At 45.9% G+C, this 18855-nt stretch overlaps 1 protein-coding gene across 1 annotated transcript in view; it reads left to right on the top strand.

Annotated features, from left to right (window-relative positions):
- EDRF1 (erythroid differentiation regulatory factor 1) overlaps positions 1–18855 on the top strand; it is a 266931-nt gene that overhangs the window by 135465 nt on the left and 112611 nt on the right. The window contains exon 17 of the mRNA XM_063962243.1: positions 5261–5479. Within this exon, the coding sequence (XP_063818313.1) occupies positions 5261–5479 (219 nt within the window). The remainder of the gene's footprint in view (positions 1–5260; positions 5480–18855) is intronic.

The raw sequence follows: 18855 nt of genomic DNA, 5'->3' as shown, positions 1-18855 counted from the left end.
TGAAGCGTGGGTTACCCCCGATAGAAAATTGCTAATTTCAAAGAAGTTGTTGGCATTATACCCTTTCCCACCAGAGGTTAGGGCGCGCTGGGAAACACCCCCTAAGGTGGATAAGGCGCTCACACGTTTATCAAAGCAAGTGGCGTTGCCGTCTCCTGATACGGCCGCCCTCAAGGATCCAGCAGATAGGAGGCTGGAAACTACACTGAAGAGTATATACACACATACTGGTGTTATACTGCGACCGGCAATAGCCTCAGCCTGGATGTGCAGTGCTGGGGTAGTGTGGTTGGATTCTCTGACTGAAAATATTGAGACCCTGGATAGGGACAGTATTTTATTGACTCTAGAGCAATTAAAGGATGCTTTTCTTTATATGCGAGATGCTCAGAGGGATGTTTGTACTCTAGCATCAAGAGTAAGCGCGATGTCCATATCTGCCAGAAGAAGTTTATGGACGCGACAGTGGTCAGGTGATGCGGATTCCAAGAGGCATATGGAAGTATTGCCATATAAAGGAGAGGAATTGTTTGGGGTCGGTCTTTCGGACCTGGTGACCACGGCAACTGCCGGCAAATCCACCTTTTTACCTCAGACCCCTTCACAACAGAAAAAGACACCGTCTTTTCAGCCGCAGTCCTTTCGCTCCTATAAAAAGCGACCAAAAGGACAGTCTTATCTGCCGAGAGGCAGAGGAAAGGGTAAGAAAGCACGCAGCCCCTGCCCAGGAACAGAAGCCCGCCCCGGCTTCTACAAAGCCATCAGCATGACGCTGGGGCTTTACAAGCGGACCCAGGAACGGTGGGGGGTCGACTCAAGATTTTCAGCAATCAATGGGCTCACTCACAAGTGGACCCGTGGGTCCTGCAGATAATATCTCAGGGTTACATGCTGGAGTTCGAAAGGTTTCCCCCTCGCCGGTTCCTAAAGTCTGCTTTACCAACGTCTCCCTCAGAAAGGACGTCGGTTTTGGAAGCCATTCACAAGCTGTATTCTCAGCAGGTGATAGTCAAGGTACCCCTCCTACAACAGGGAAAGGGGTATTATTCCACTCTATTTGTGGTACCGAAACCGGACGGTTCGGTAAGGCCTATTCTAAATCTGAAATCCTTGAACCTGTACATACAGAAATTCAAGTTCAAGATGGAGTCACTCAGGGCAGTGATAGCGAATCTGGAAGAAGGAGACTTCATGGTGTCCTTGGACATAAAAGATGCTTATCTACATGTCCCGATTTACCCCTCACACCAAGGGTATCTCAGGTTCGTGATACAAGACTGTCATTATCAGTTTCAAACGCTGCCGTTTGGTTTGTCCACGGCCCCTCGGGTCTTTACCAAGGTAATGACCGAAATGATGGTTCTTCTACGAAGAAAAGGCGTATTAATTATCCCTTACTTGGACGATCTCCTGATAAGGGCAAAGTCCAGAGAACAGCTGAAAGTCGGTGTGACGCTAACACAAGTAGTGCTTCAGCAACACGGGTGGATTCTAAATCTTCCAAAATCTCAATTGACCCCGACAACGCATCTGCTGTTCCTGGGTATGATTCTGGACACGGTTCAGAAAAAGGTATTTCTCCCGGAAGAGAAAGCAAGGGAGTTATCCGAACTTGTCAGGAACCTCCTAAAACCAGGAACGGTGTCAGTACATCAATGCACAAGAGTCCTGGGAAAGATGGTGGCTTCGTACGAAGCGATTCCATTCGGCAGATTCCATGCACGGACATTTCAGTGGGATCTGCTGGACAAATGGTCCGGATCGCATCTGCACATGCATCAGCGGATAACACTGTCACCGAGAACAAGGTTGTCTCTCCTGTGGTGGCTGCAGACTGCCCATCTGTTAGTGGGCCGCAGATTCGGCATACAGGACTGGGTCCTGGTGACTACGGATGCCAGCCTACGAGGTTGGGGAGCAGTCACAAAGGGAAGAAACTTCCAGGGCGTGTGGTCAAACCTGGAGACGTCTCTTCACATAAATATACTGGAGCTAAGAGCGATCTACAATGCTCTAAGTCTGGCAAAACCGCTGCTTCAGGGTCAGCCGGTGTTGATCCAGTCCGACAACATCACGGCAGTCGCCCACGTAAACCGACAAGGCGGCACGAGAAGCAGGAGTGCAATGGCAGAAGCTGCAAGGATTCTGCGCTGGGCGGAGAATCATGTCATAGCACTGTCAGCAGTGTTCATCCCGGGAGTGGACAACTGGGAAGCAGATTTCCTCAGCAGACACGACCTTCACCCGGGAGAGTGGGGACTTCATCCAGAAGTTTTCCACATGAGTGTGAACCGTTGGGAAAAACCAAAGGTAGACATGATGGCGTCTCGCCTCAACAAAAAATTGGACAGGTATTGCGCCAGGTCAAGAGACCCTCAGGCAATAGCTGTGGACGCTCTGGTAACACCGTGGGTGTACCAGTCAGTGTATGTGTTCCCTCCTCTGCCTCTCATACCAAAGGTACTGAGAATTATACGGAAAAGAGGAGTAAGAACGATACTGGTGGCTCCGGACTGGCCAAGGAGAACTTGGTATCCGGAACTTCAAGAGATGCTCACGGAGGATCCGTGGCCTCTACCTCTAAGAAGGGATCTGCTTCAGCAGGGACCTTGTATGTTCCAAGACTTACCGCATCTGCGTTTGACGACATGGCGGTTGAACGCCGGATTCTAAAAGAAAAGGGCATTCCAGAGGAAGTTATTCCTACCTTGATTAAGGCTAGAAAGGAAGTGACTGTACAACATTATCACCGCATTTGGCGAAAATATGTTGCGTGGTGTGAGGCCAAGAAGGCTCCAACGGAAGAATTTCAATTGGGTCGATTCTTACATTTCCTGCAAGCAGGATTGTCTATGGGCCTAAAATTGGGGTCCATTAAAGTTCAAATTTCGGCCTTATCAATTTTCTTCCAGAAGGAATTGGCGTCAGTGCCTGAAGTACAAACTTTTGTCAAAGGTGTACTACAGATACAACCCCCAATAGTGCCTCCAGTGGCACCGTGGGATTTGAACGTGGTTCTAAATTTTCTCAAATCTCATTGGTTTGAGCCGTTAAAATCGGTAGAATTAAAATACCTTACATGGAAGGTAACCATGCTGTTGGCCCTGGCTTCTGCCAGGAGAGTTTCAGAGTTGGCAGCTTTGTCATACAAGAGCCCATATCTGATATTCCATTCGGACAGGGCAGAATTGAGGACACGTCCTCAATTTCTCCCTAAGGTGGTTTCGGCATTTCACTTAAACCAGCCTATTGTGGTGCCTGCGGCTACTAGCGACTTGGAGGACTCCAAGTTACTGGACGTTGTCAGAGCATTAAAAATATATATTTCAAGGACAGCTGGAGTCAGAAAAACTGACTTGTTGTTTACATTGTATGCACCCAACAAGATGGGTGCTCCTGCGTCTAAACAGACGATTGCACGTTGGATCTGTAGCACAATCCAACTTGCACATTCTGTGGCAGGCGTGCCACAGCCTAAATCTGTAAAGGCCCACTCCACAAGGAAGGTGGGCTCATCTTGGGCGGCTGCCCAAGGGGTCTCGGCATTACAACTTTGCCGAGCAGCTACGTGGTCAGGGGAGAACACGTTTGTAAAATTTTACAAATTTGATACTCTGGCTACAGAGGACCTGGAGTTTTCTCATTCGGTGCTGCAGAGTCATCCGCACTCTCCCGCCCGTTTGGGAGCTTTGGTATAATCCCCATGGTCCTGACGGAGTCCCCAGCATCCACTAGGACGTTAGAGAAAATAAGAATTTACTTACCGATAATTCTATTTCTCATAGTCCGTAGTGGATGCTGGGCGCCCATCCCAAGTGCGGATTGTCTGCAATGCTTGTACATAGTTATTGTTACAAAATCGGGTTATTACTGTTGTTGTGAGCCATCTTTTCAGAGGCTACTTCGTTTTGTTATCATACTGTTAACTGGGTTCAGATCACAAGTTGTACGGTGTGATTGGTGTGGCTGGTATGAGTCTTACCCGGGATTCAAGATCCTTCCTTATTGTGTACGCTCGTCCGGGCACAGTACCTAACTGAGGCTTGGAGGAGGGTCATAGGGGGAGGAGCCAGTACGCACCATGTGACCTAAAAGCTTTTTTAGATGTGCCCTGTCTCCTGCGGAGCCCGCTATCCCCCCATGGTCCTGACGGAGTCCCCAGCATCCACTACGGACTATGAGAAATAGAATTATCGGTAAGTAAATTCTTATTATATCTCTACAATTACCATGGTGTATAAATTAGGTTCTTAGCACTTGTTTGGCCAAACGTGTACCTGTAAGAACCTCATTTATACTCCTTTAGCTACATACTTATATAGACAGAGCAGACCTTGTTAGGAGATCAGTCAGAGCAGGGATGGGGAACCTTCGGTCCTCCAGCTGTTGTGGAACTACACATCCCAGCATGCCCCGCAACAGTTTTAGCATGGCCAAATAGCAAAATTGCAGCTAGGCATGCTGGTATGTGTAGTTCAACAACAGCTGGAGGGCCGAAGGTTCCCCATCCCCGAGTTAGAAGCTCCTGACCAATAGCTGCTGGGTCCTGCTCACATGACGACTGCCTTTTAGTTTTCCTTGCTGCAGTGTATACTGGTTTTACTATGTCCATTATTACTAATTTGATGGAGGGAGGCCATTAAAAGGGGAGGGGTGCATAAGACAAGAGGGGGAATGGAATGGGGTGTGAGAATCAAAGTGCGAGATTGTGTGAGAGTTCTCCTGTTATTTTTTAAAGTGGCAATCCTTTACATGACAACATCAGCCTGGTTTTGCCATCTAAATGATTGCCTCTTTTTGAAAAACAGTAGAACTCTCACAAAATCTCTCACTTTCTGGTTCTCACACCCTATTACATCCCCCCCAATATCTTGATACCAGATTCTGTATATCGGCTAGGCATTTATAGTACTAATCTTTTGTTTCTGCATTTTGCACGCAGCCATGGATATTGCTACAGCCTTTTCTGCATATTCTCCTACTGGGAAATATGTTAAATCTTAATCTGCATCATTTGTTAGTCTGTTCTTTTTACAAATGAATAAATCTCCTGAACCAGACATGGTTGTATGGTTAATGCTAATGTATAGTCAGTCGCCTGTATGTGGCACTCGTTTTGCAGCACTACTGGCTGCTTGAGCTCACTTATTAATGCTAATATATGATATAAGGGATATCTCCTCATTCTGTGCAAGGAGTCTGGTATCTTAGATCCCGTGTCCTGCAGAAGCCCTAATAAAGCCATATTTGTTTTTCTTAGGCTTTTCCTTTATAACCGACCTGGTCCCTGACCTGGAATGCCAGCTCTCCATTAGCTGCAAATGCTACGAAACAGCCAATGAAATCCTGATGGTCACACTCCTGGTGGACCAGTACCCAGAACAGCAGACACAGGTGCTGAAGAGACTCGGGAATGTCCGCAATGAGATTGGAGTGTTTTACATGAACCAGGCCGCTGCCATGCAGTCTGCAAGATCAGGTAAGCGGTTGTGTGCTCTGTGGTAGAGGTTTGGGATCTCTGTGATGCAGAATGTGATCTCTAAATCCAGTGTAACACGTGCCCGCAGCACCTAACGTTCTCTCACCATGGGCCTAATTCAGATCTGATCGCAACAGCAAACTTTTTCTATAATGGGCAAAACCATGTGCAGTGCAGGTGGGACAGATGTAACATGTGCAGAGAGAGTTAGATTTGAGTGGGTTGTGTTCAAACTGAAATCTAAATTGCTGTGTAAAAATAAAGCAGCCAGTATTTCTCTTACGTCCTAGAGGATACTGGGGTCCATTTAGTACCATGGGTTAGAGACGAGTCCACTAGGAGCCATGGGCACTATAAGAATTTGATAGTGTGGGCTGGCTTCTCCCTCTATGCCCCTCCCACCAGATTCATTATAGAAAATGTGCCCGGAGGAGCCGGTCACGCTGAAAGAAGCTCCTGAAGAGTTTTCTGCATTTATTTTCTGTGTTTGTTATTTTCAGGCAGGGCTGGTTGGCACCAGCCTGCCTGCTCCGTGGGACTTAGGGGGGGGATGGCCCAACCTCTTGAATGGTTAATGGTCCCGTTCCCTGCTGACAGGACACTGAGCTCCTGAGGGAACTATACACAAGCCCCACCATGGCGAGCATACATTCCCGCAGCACACCGCCACCCCTAACAGAGCCAGGAAAATGAAGAGTGGTGAGTACTGAGCCGGCGTCCCGGCCATTTTGGCGGCACGAGGGTACGGAGACGCACGGCTTCTGAACGGGGCGGAATGCGTCTCCAGACACAGTACACAACTGCGTCTCAGTACACAGTACCCAAACTGGCAAAAATAGCCTTAAAACGGTTCTGCTCCATTTTTAGCACAAAAATTGCCTCAGCCAATATAAAAGAAGCGGGAAGACCGTGCGCCATTGAAGGGGCTGGGCTTCACTATGAGAGGATCCAGCAGCTCACCAGCGCCATTTTCCCTCTGCAGTGGTCACAGACACTGACAGGGACGCGCAGCTCCTCCAATGTGACTCCAAATTATCTCAGCGGTACCAGGGGGTTATAGCAAGGGGGAGTGACTATTAGTGTACCAAGTCCCCTATCGGGGTACTTAGCTTGGCATTAGCGGTAAGGGCGCGTGGGGGCTGGCTCCAAACAACTCTGTCTCTCCCTGAAGGGCTCTTTGTAGGTTACTTGTGCTCAACCTTTTCCTGTGTGTGTGTGTTGACAATGCTAAATTCCTTGTCGTATAAACAACCCTTTATGAAGCTAAGAACACTGTACGCTGTTTACTTAAGAAGTACCGTAATGGTACGCTATTGGCGTAGCGATCGCTCAGCCGTAGGCGAGACGCTCAAGCGTCACGTTCGCTCACGGCCCAGTGATCACAGGACACGTTATTGGCTATGTCTAGGGGAATGATTCGCTATGGCGTAGCATACGCTCGAGACCACGAGGAGGTCACCAGCGGTGCAGACGCTCACAACACTATACCTTTATGTTAAAACCATATACCATTGAAATACACTGAATACCTTAATGTGAGTACAGGGTGTAAATGCAACCTTGTGTAACCTGACTAACTACAAAGCTGCTTGAGCGTCACCGACGCTCAAGTGAACACTTAACACTATAGAAAATGCACAGATACTGGTTTAGGTTCCAAAGCCTATTAACTGTATTATATCTAATATACTTGTAAAAGGGGATAACAGTACAAATGATACACTACAATATAACAGAGACTTCCTAACCACAGAACTAAACAATAAATACAAAAAGACAATGCTACACTGACCTAAATGCAATACAGTACAATACTATAATACTATGAGAGATATAAGAGAAAAGAGGAGAGAGAGAGATAGAGAGAGAGAGAGAGAGAGAAATTGGCTCACAGAAAGACAATGATTACGGAGAGAAACTTACGCACAAAGGGTATGATCGCCTGCGCCTCGATATCCAGCTCCCGGCTATCAGCAGATAACCGTTGATGAGAGAGTGAGAGCTGGATGTGGTCGGCCTGCCTATTTATGCCCCACACACAATGCAATCTCCTGGTCCTACAATCCCATTGTCCATTGGCCGAAGGAATTCGGCCCTGCATCATAACAAAAGGTCATAGGGTGATTCATACAGGTGGGCTGTGACGATTTCCAACAGCTCAGGTGGGTGGGAAACTGGGTTTCCCGCCGCATACCTGAGTATGTGTAAATAATAGAAATGGACATAAACTTCTTATGTCCATAACTATTCGCACGAGCGATTAATACGCTCCAAACCAACACCGGAATATTGCTAATTAAATACTCTTCCGATGGGTACCAAACACTGCTGTATGATTCCTGTTAGACCCTTCGTACGATATAAAGAGGGATTCCTCAGCTCTGGGACATTGTATTTTAACCAAACTTTCAGAATCTATCAAAGGGACCATGATCTATAAACTACATTAATTGTGAAAATATGTAACGAATGAGTCGCACGCTACGACCACATAAACTCTACCGTAAATACGCATACCGCGCCTGCGTGTGCACGCTATTGCGGGTATGCGCTTCCACGGGAGAGCGTACGCACGCGCAGCGCGGACCAGTGTGCGGTGCAAATATGGCAACGTGCATTGAGACATTTTTCTGACTTTGACAGTCCACCCTTTGGCAGTCAATAATAACTGCCACAAAACATTTAAGGAGAAAAATGTAAGTCAGGGGTTAATTGATTTCCATGGTTGGGTAGGGGAGAAGAGTGGAGTAGGTGTGAAGAGGGTATGACCTAGTGAGAAAGTAGAAGCATGTGTGTATGAGTCCATGTTTGGAGGGTCATGTATCATCGTGCCGTACGTGTGGTAAATCAAGCTTCGAGGTATTGCGAAGTATACATTTGAATTCCTTCTTGTCCTGTGGTACAGGTCTGTGGATGGGCTGTCAAACTCTACCGAGCTCATTTCGGCTGTGGTTGTAACAAAATGGGGATGCACATTTTAGTTGATGATACATGAATGGGGGAGGTATGTGGTTGCTGCTATCTGTGCCTGTATTCCCTATCGTCTATGTGCGTCGTTACCTGGGGGTTGCAGAGATGAAGATAAAGAACACTTACGAAAAATGCAATGATATTCTATGTCAGGGAAATGTACATCTGTCGTCGAAGTTGTTTTCGGTATCTGTTGAGAGTCGTCTTCTTTGCGCTGTATTGCTCCTCGGGCATGAGCAAATAGCTTTGTCTGAGCCATCAGATTTACAAAAAATGTTGGGCTAGCGTGAGTTTAAAAGTACTAGGGAAACTGGGGATCCATGGCAAAGTTCATCAAGTGTCCATATTTAAAGTTGTCAAATCTTCTTCTTTGGTCAATCCGTTGTCTGTATACATCTCGTCTCGTCAGCTTCCTCGTCCAAGGGGGTCTTTGTATCTTGGAGAAAAGCAGAAAAACAGGTGAAAGAAACGGACCGTATAATCGCATTTTCATCACATTCTGGTTTCTATCATTGGGTCATAAATCAAATCCAGGTTAATTACGGTTTCCTCACTCCTCAAGCTCATCACTTTTGTACTTTGTTTGCACCTCATTAAAGCCTGCCCGCATCTAAATATCAATCCAATCGATATAACGACACCCAAGATACATAGTAGAAACTTTCCAACATCCATTATGACTCCTTGAGCCCAGTCTCCTAAACCGGAGAACCAATTTCGCGGGTTCAACCATGACACCCAACCAGTCAGCTCATTACCTACAGCAGCAAGGGTGAGATTGTGTTTTCGACGAAATTCCCACTTTAATTGCAGAATATCGTCCATCTTTTGGTCTATGACCTCTACCGGATCCTCGGTGCTATTTGTGATATACGTGCAACACTTTATGCCGTACTGTGTTGCCAATGTAACACAATATCCGCCTGTTACTGCTGTAAGATAATTAAGAACCATCCTATGCTGAACTAGTTCTGTTTTGTAAGCTTGAAGTTCTCTTCCAGTGTATCTAAACGTGTCATCATACATTTCAGTGATATTATCTAACAAATTGGCGAGTGCGGAAATGTATCTATAATTCATCACACCTCGAGCGGTGCGAGTGAAATCTAACGCTACCAGAACCTGAATCCCGGTGGATTCATGGATAAGATCAGAGGCCGGATGCTCTAACCTTTCTGACAGTTGTCTTTTAACTCGGTGCTCGTAATGAGTGTGAGTATAAGGAGCTTGGGCACCACGGTGTATGTCCTTCATTTTGTCATGTGTAACAGTCATCACTTCAGGCAATACTTTTCCAATATAACACAATCCTTCAGAGTTTGGGGCAAGCCACTTGTACGCCTTTCTCCCGCATATGAAATATGCATCATCGGGGAGAACATATGGGACGGAGAAGGACATGACCATGTTACAAACCTTCCAGGTGAAATCTCCTGACCCTAATTCTTCCATCTGCCTAATGCACGTATCGGTTTGTACGATATGTGCACAGTATCCTGGTGATACCTCTCCAACTCTAGTAATCCTATTTCCTAAGGTATATCGATACCGAAAAGATTTTCCTCTACTGGCTATGTGGCGTACGAGCTCTGTATCTGTAGGCATTCTATCTGCTCTATGTGAAAAGGTCATGGTAAGGTTGCTCCATGACACTTCCCAATTTCCCGGTTTTCTGGGATTGGAGATGTTAAAACATATGAGGGACCTATCCACATGGTATTGGTGGAGCTTCAAACTAGGAGGGCTGGAGATGTTAAACCTCCGGTCCACCGGTCTCCCACCACTTAGCTCAAGTACCTCCCCTAACGTTAAAGGAAATGGTACTAGCCCTGATTTACTGTGACCCTGAGGTACTTGAGAGCATACCCAACAATCTGTTTGGTTTAACACGTTACCCACTAGAGAGTGATAGTCACTCAATGGATGCCGGTCCATATGGATATTAAAACTAGATTGGCATTTCTTTATGCATCCATCTTCAACCAGATTATCACAGAGCCTACAGATACAATTTTCTTCAGCTAACAATCCATCACAATTTCTTCTATCGGATCGTTTTCTGATACTCGCCTTTGCTTGTTGGTTTGGTTGATCTTGGAAAACTACGCCTCCATCATCATAATCGGAACCCATTCCAGAACCTCTCTCGACCTCTATGGTACTCTCGCCGGAACAGACTGTTCTGGTCAACATCATGGTTAACATCAAAATCCGGATCACAGTCTCTTGGGGCAAGTCCATCTTTGAGGAGGAAATAGAGAAGAATGAGAAGGGGGAAAAAGAAATTTTTAAGGGAGAAGGGCTGGGAAGTGGAGAAAACAATAAAAGGGAGAGGGGAGTCGACAGCTGCTTTCGATCTTCAAGGCTCAGGTGCCGCCTCAGTCCTCCTGGAACAGACACTCTAGTGATACAACCTCTACCGTCTGTTCCTTATCACGGGACTTTTCTGGATCAGCAACCTTCTTGCAGTGGGATGAATGGACCCAAGTCTCTCTCTCAGCAACCTTCAATGCTGTGGTGCTAGTCAATAAGACCTGGTATGGTCCTTCCCATCTATCAATAAGACAACCTGAGCGTAGAAAATTTCGTATCATTACATAATCCCCAGGTTCAATGTCATGACAATTACTATCTGGTAAATCAGGAATCACCAACTTCAGATTATCATTTTGACTCCTCAACTGCTTACTCATGTTAATCAAGTACTTTACAGTTACTTCATTGTTACATTTCAAATCATCCTGAGGGTTAATCATGACATGCGGTTGTCGACCAAACAGAATTTCAAAAGGAGACAGATTAAGAGGGGACCTGGGAGTGGTTCTGATGCTATACAAAACAATGGGTAAAGCTTCTGGCCACGTCAATCCTGTCTCTGCCATTACTTTACTCAATTTATTTTTAATAGTGCTGTTCACTCTTTCGACCTTCGCACTCGCCTGTGGACGGTACGGAGTGTGCAGCTTGCTATCAATTCCCATCAACTTACACATTCCTTGAAAGACATCACCTGTAAAATGGGTACCCCTATCACTTTCAATGATTCTAGGGATACCATATCTACATACAAATTCCTGCACAATTTTCTTAGCTGTAAACATAGCGGTATTTGTAGCTGCTGGAAAAGCTTCGACCCAATTCGAGAAAACATCTATACAAACAAGTACATATTTCAAATTTCTACATGGGGGCAATTGAATGAAGTCAATTTGTATTACCTGGAAAGGGCCGCCGGCAGGTGGGATATGGGATGGTTCTGTAGGTATTGCTTTTCCAATATTCTTTCTCAGACAGGTGAGGCATGACATTGCTCTCTTACTCGCATGAGAGGAGAATCCTGGGGCGCACCAGTATGCTCTTACCAATTTGCACATCCCCTCCTTGCCTAGATGAGTCAGCCCGTGAGCTGCTTCAGCCAGACATGGAAGGTATGCCCTGGGGGCCACTGGTTTACCATGTCCATCCGTCCAGAGCCCTGAGGACTCCTGGCCATATCCCTTTGCCTTCCAGACTGCTCTTTCCTGTGTGGAACACAAATTCTGCATCTCACACAACTTCTGTGTGTTGATGGTATTAAATACCATCAACTGTGTGGTGTCTGTCCGTGTGGGGGTAGCAGCTGCAAGCTTTGCGGCTTCGTCTGCTCGGCTGTTACCAAGGGATACTGGGTCTTGACTATATGTATGTGCTTTACATTTGATAACAGCCACTCTGTCGGGTTCCTGTATCGCTGTTAGAAGCCTTTTTATGTGAGCTGCATGCGCTATCGGTGTACCAGCTGCCGTCATGAAATTTCTGAGACGCCATAGCGCTCCGAAATCATGTACTACCCCGAACGCGTATCTAGAATCGGTGTAGATATTGGCAGACTTACCCTTAGCCAATTCACATGCTCTGGTTAGGGCGACCAGTTCAGCAACCTGGGCTGAGTGAGGTGGGCCTAGCGGTTCCGCTTCTATGGTGTCTTGGTCATCTACGACTGCGTATCCAGTACACAAGTCTCCCGAGTCTGACTGTCTGTGACAACTACCGTCCGTGTAGAACGTGAGTTCTGCATCTTCTAGTGGATTGTCACTGATGTCAGGCCTTGCGGTAAAATTTTGGGTCAAATATTCCATACAATCATGTGCATCTTCCTTTGCATTAAATCCTCCTTCCCCATCACTCTCACCTCCCACCCTTTGTGCCTGACCAGGCACACCTGGGAGAAATGTCGCAGGGTTTAATGCACTGCATCTCCTTATGGTGATGTTTACGGGGGCCATTAATGCCAATTCCCATCTTGTAAACCTTGCTGATGAGACGTGTCTGGTTTGGGCAGAATTCAATAAGGCAGATACCGCATGCGGTGTATGGATTGTGAGGTTGTGGCCTAGCACGACATCTTCGCTTTTTGTCACTAGCAATGCTATCGCCGCAACGCTACGCAAGCATGTGGGGAGGGATCGCGCTACCGTGTCTAGCTGAGCGCTGTAGTATGCAATTGGCCTGCTGGCATCACCGTGTTTTTGTGTTAGTACACCTGCTGCGCACCCAGCACTTTCTGTTCCGTATGGTTCAAAGGGTTTCCCATAGTCTGGCATACCTAGTGCTGGTGCCTGCGTTAGGCACTGTTTGAGTCTCTCAAATGCTGTTTCGGATTCGTCTGTATGCGAAATCCGATCAGGTTTGTTTGAGGAGACCATTTCCTGCAAAGGTAGCGCCAATATGGAAAACCCTGGGATCCAATTACGGCAATACCCACACATTCCTAAAAACGTCCTGATCTGTTGCTGGGTTTGTGGCAGTGTCATGTCTCTAATGGCTTGGATTCTATCAGCGGTCAGGTGTCTCAGTCCTTGTGTTAGACAGTGTCCCAAGTATTTTACCTTAGCTTGGCATAATTGCAACTTGTCTTTGGAGACCTTGTGACCTGTGTCTGAAAGATGAAACAGGAGCTGTTTCGTATCCTTCAGGGATGCCTCCAATGAATCAGAACACAGTAGTAGATCATCCACGTACTGTATCAACACTGATCCACTTTCCGGTTGGAAAGACTGTAAACAATCATGCAAAGCCTGAGAAAATATACTTGGACTATCTATGAAACCTTGGGGTAACCGAGTCCACGTGTATTGGACTCCTCTGTATGTGAATGCAAACAAATATTGGCTGTCAGGGTGCAGAGGTACCGAAAAGAAAGCGGAGCAGAGGTCAATAACAGTGAAAAATTTGGCAGTGGGAGGAATTTGCATTAGGATGACAGCTGGATTAGGCACTACGGGGAACTGACTCTCAACTATTTTGTTAATCCCCCTTAGATCCTGCACTAGCCTGTAACCCCTCCCCCCACTCTTTTTAACAGGGAAGATGGGACTATTTGCTGTGCTGGACGTTCTTACTAGAATGCCCTGTTGTAGCAAGCGCTCTATTACGGGAAAAACTCCTAACTCCACCTCTGGCTTCAGAGGATACTGTGGGATTTTTGGAGCTATCCTACCATCTTTTACTTGCACAACTACTGGAGCTACATTTGCCATTAATCCAGTGTCCTGTCCATCTTTTGTCCAAAGCGACTCTGGTATCTGAGATGTCATCTCTTCTACTTGGGATGGATTCCTATTTGTCATAATGGAATGTGACATTAATTTTGATGGGGAGTCTAACATGTCTCGTACTTCCTGAGCGTGATTCTCAGGGATGTCCAAGAATACACCTTCAGGAGTACAATAAATGACGCAACCCATTTTACATAGTAAGTCTCTACCCAGGAGATTAGTTGGTGCAGATGCAGCCAGCAAAAAGGAATGCTTGGTATGCAAAGGCCCTATTGTAATCTCGGCTGGTTTGCTAACAGGGTAGTGCTGGACTACTCCTGTTACTCCCATGGCTGGAATTGTCCTACCAGTGGTTCTCATGCCCACTGTCGAATTTATCACTGACTTGGCCGCCCCTGTGTCTACAAGAAAGTTTAAAGTTTTACCAGCTACATTGATTGCAATCTCTGGTTCGCTTCCAAGACTGGCAATCAACTTAACTGGCTGCAGATTACAGGTATGGCCACACCCCTATTGGGTATGCTGACCTCCCTGAATCCCATTGGCAGCAACTACTTGTGGGGGAGTTAGCTGGGAACTACCAGAGGCATGCCAATCTCTGTTCGGGGGATATCTTTTTGTTTCCCCTGTATGTGGCTCAAAACTCCGCCTCTGTGGACCCTGCTCCCAATGTCGTGTGTTGTGTTGTTGTCTAGGGGGTTGAAGAGATCTTTGTACATTCTTTGTTCTACATTCTCGTGCATAGTGTCCCGGTCTGTTACAAGAAAAACATGTTATTACACTTGTCTTACCCACAGGATTCGGTGGTACATACGCAGGCTGCCTTGTGGTCAGCGCCTGTATACTTACGGACATCAACTTATCACTTTGCGACTCTCTGTGCCTAGTGATGTTTCTGTCGTGATCAATAGCAGCCTCTCTCAAGGTGGACACTGACAGACCTCGCCAACATGGCTGCGTGGTCTGTACCCTAGCTTTTAATGTTTCTTTCAAACCATCCATCAGTACAGATACTGCTACTTCTCGATGGTTTGGGTTGGTCTTAATGTCTTCTATACCAGTGTACTTTGCCATTTCTAATAGTGCCCGGTGAAAATATTCTGTTGCCGTTTCGGACTCCTTTTGCTTAATGGAAAATATTTTATTCCATTTAACAACGGCAGGGAAATACTCCTTTAGCTGTAAATTTATCCTTTTTACATTATCCTTGTTGTACACGTCTGTAAGCGGTACATCTTTATCCAATGCACAATCAGCTAAAAATTGAGTTGCATCAACATTGGAAGGTAAACAAGCTCTTAGCAGTATCTGCCAATCCTTGTTGTTGGGTTCTACAGTGTTACCTAAATCCCTGATGTATTTTTGGCTAGCAACTAAATCCTTCCTGGGGTCAGGAAATTCGGACACTATTGTTCTTAATTCCATTCTGGAAAATGGAGTGTACATGGCAATGTTCCTTATGGGAGTGGCTCCAGACACATCTGTTTTTCCATTGGGAACTGCTATTACCCTTACAGGAGCAATTCTAACAGCCTCTTCCTGTGTAGATTCTACAACTTGTGGTACAATGGTTTCAGTGTAGTGCATGGTGCCGTACTTACCCGTTGACACGACCTCACCTATCCCTCCGCTAGGGGCTTTCACTAATCTCGTGGGTGTTGCTGTGCCTACTGTGGTCTCTGCTATGGTGGCCGCAAGAGAGAGAGCTGAAATTGTTGCCGAATCTTCTTCTTGATCACACTCCTGAGGAAGGTTCAAAACAGGGTACAACTTGCACGGGTTAATACTTGCATGAGTTATTTGGTTAACATCATTAACATTTACAGTGTTACTAAGAGTTTGTGTTTTACAACCCAGTGCGTTTCTCTCCGCAATCAACCTCTCTCCTGCAATGTATGGTGGGGGAGGAGCTGTGGCAATCAACTTCCTGACTGCCCCAGATCCTGCCGCCAGAGCCAACCCTCTCTGTATCTCACCTTCCTGGTGCCATAACTGTAAATAATCATGATGCTGAATTCGTCTCTTTGCTGATTTTACGAGACATATCCTCCTCCTTAAATTTTGTAACACTTCTGGACTGAAGCTACCTATTCTTGGGAATTTGTCCCTGTCTTGTACTGTCATTCTCTCCCATTCATCACATAAAACCTCTGTGTGACTACCGTATTTTTCACACATTACATATCGTGCCGACCCAACTGGTCGGTTCTCTGAATCAACCCGAACCGAGGTTGATCGCCCCCTACCGGAACAAATGGCCCCCATAATCTGCAGGCGTTGCTTATTCCTCCTTGGATCTTTATCTCAAGGTTTTCAGCGAACCCTTACAAACAAACCAAGATGTCCTTGGGCAGGCCGGCGGTGGTGGTTTATCAAGTACCCCACTTACTTCTCGCCCACGTTGGCCAGTACTGCAATCACTGTAACCAGAGCTGCGGTACCCAACCCAGGGCCCCTGTGAACCTTTATTTACTGGGGCGCGTTCCCCAGCAAGTATCGGTTGTTGGATAGTTCCTGAGTGACCAGCGAACTTCCCTTCCAAAAATAAAAAATTACACAAATCACGTCAGAATGTACAAATAGCGTTTGTGACCACTTTACTCTAATGGTATTAGGTCAGATTACTAACTACTGCACACAATTACGTGCGGTCCAATCGTTCAGTACACGAGCACTACTTGTCATGTACTGAAAGACCAATGGAATCGATGTTTCCGGCCGCGATTCCTTCAGCAAGAGCTTATGGCCTATATGGGTTCTGCACCAACACCCCAGGCGTTGTGCCACTGGACTTTTATAGCGGACCTCTTTGTCTATTTTACCTGTTACCTTATGACCTCCTGGTCTTGTTACCTTATGACCTCCTGGTCTTGTTCCTTATGACCTCCTGGTCTTGTTACCTTATGACCTCCTGGTCTTGTTACCTTATGGTCCGCTATACTCTAATGCTCAAATATTATTTAACCAGGGATGCCTCCCTAGCCACCGTATATGTCACTTACACGTATGTCCCTTGACGAGTACCCGGCTTTCCTTTTGGTTCCACCTTAAAGTTATATAAACTTTTGTATACAAAACACACTCACTCAACACATGTACACTTTGTTTCTATATCTATTTCTGCGCAGAAATTGTCTTTAGGCCAAAAGTGTTACCAATTAGGAGCAGGATCTGTTAAACTAAATTTCAGATTTTTCCAAAAATAGATTTGCGTTATTTACCGCGTCGCGTTATCTACCGCTGTGCGTTAATTATCGCCTTTGCGTTACTTCACTTTATCACAACTTGAGCTACGTGGGCGTAACCGGACGCTACGTTGCGTAATGTACGCTGCGTGCGTCTGCCTTTGGATTGCGTACGCTAGTCTTTGTTAGCGACACGTGTACGCAATGCAAAGATCCACCGTAACACAATATATTTTTATCAATGTAAATGATCCCTGATCATCTACCGCAATCCACACTGACTGCCTTGTATCTCAGACAAACCGTGTGTTTGTTCTATACTTTAACTATTACCTCTACTATGAAATAACAGCAAATCTCTTTTTAGCACTTTCTATCAACTATAAAATTGGCAAACAGGAATAGTGATATACGAAAATGAAACAGAAATGCAGATATATGCGTGCGTACGCAAGACAAAAGAAAAATAAACAGTTTTAAAAAGACACAAGCGTTTTGTTCTTACTTCCGGTTACCGGGTTCCTTCAGCACTCTTTATCTAAGCGAAGCAGACGCTTATCCCGTCAGCAACTGCGAGACAACCTCCCACCCTTTGCTGGGGGATAATGTCTGCTGATCTACCTAGTGCAGATGTGAGAAGTATAGGACGAGTCCCCAATTGACAATGCTAAATTCCTTGTCGTATAAACAACCCTTTATGAAGCTAAGAACACTGTACGCTGTTTACTTAAGAAGTACCGTAATGGTACGCTATTGGCGTAGCGATCGCTCAGCCGTAGGCGAGACGCTCAAGCGTCACGTTCGCTCACGGCCCAGTGATCACAGGACACGTTATTGGCTATGTCTAGGGGAATGATTCGCTATGGCGTAGCATACGCTCGAGACCACGAGGAGGTCACCAGCGGTGCAGACGCTCACAACACTATACCTTTATGTTAAAACCATATACCATTGAAATACACTGAATACCTTAATGTGAGTACAGGGTGTAAATGCAACCTTGTGTAACCTGACTAACTACAAAGCTGCTTGAGCGTCACCGACGCTCAAGTGAACACTTAACACTATAGAAAATGCACAGATACTGGTTTAGGTTCCAAAGCCTATTAACTGTATTATATCTAATATACTTGTAAAAGGGGATAACAGTACAAATGATACACTACAATATAACAGAGACTTCCTAACCACAGAACTAAACAATAAATACAAAAAGACAATGCTACACTGACCTAAATGCAATACAGTACAATACTATAATACTATGAGAGATATAAGAGAAAAGAGGAGAGAGAGAGATAGAGAGAGAGAGAGAGAAATTGGCTCACAGAAAGACAATGATTACGGAGAGAAACTTACGCACAAAGGGTATGATCGCCTGCGCCTCGATATCCAGCTCCCGGCTATCAGCAGATAACCGTTGATGAGAGAGTGAGAGCTGGATGTGGTCGGCCTGCCTATTTATGCCCCACACACAATGCAATCTCCTGGTCCTACAATCCCATTGTCCATTGGCCGAAGGAATTCGGCCCTGCATCATAACAAAAGGTCATAGGGTGATTCATACAGGTGGGCTGTGACGATTTCCAACAGCTCAGGTGGGTGGGAAACTGGGTTTCCCGCCGCATACCTGAGTATGTGTAAATAATAGAAATGGACATAAACTTCTTATGTCCATAACTAT

Source organism: Pseudophryne corroboree, chromosome 3 (genome assembly GCF_028390025.1).
Source record: "Pseudophryne corroboree isolate aPseCor3 chromosome 3, aPseCor3.hap2, whole genome shotgun sequence".
Classification (NCBI taxonomy): Eukaryota; Metazoa; Chordata; class Amphibia; order Anura; family Myobatrachidae; genus Pseudophryne; species Pseudophryne corroboree.
The sequence above is the reverse complement of the archived record's forward strand: the minus strand, read 5'-3'. Positions and strand labels throughout refer to the sequence as shown.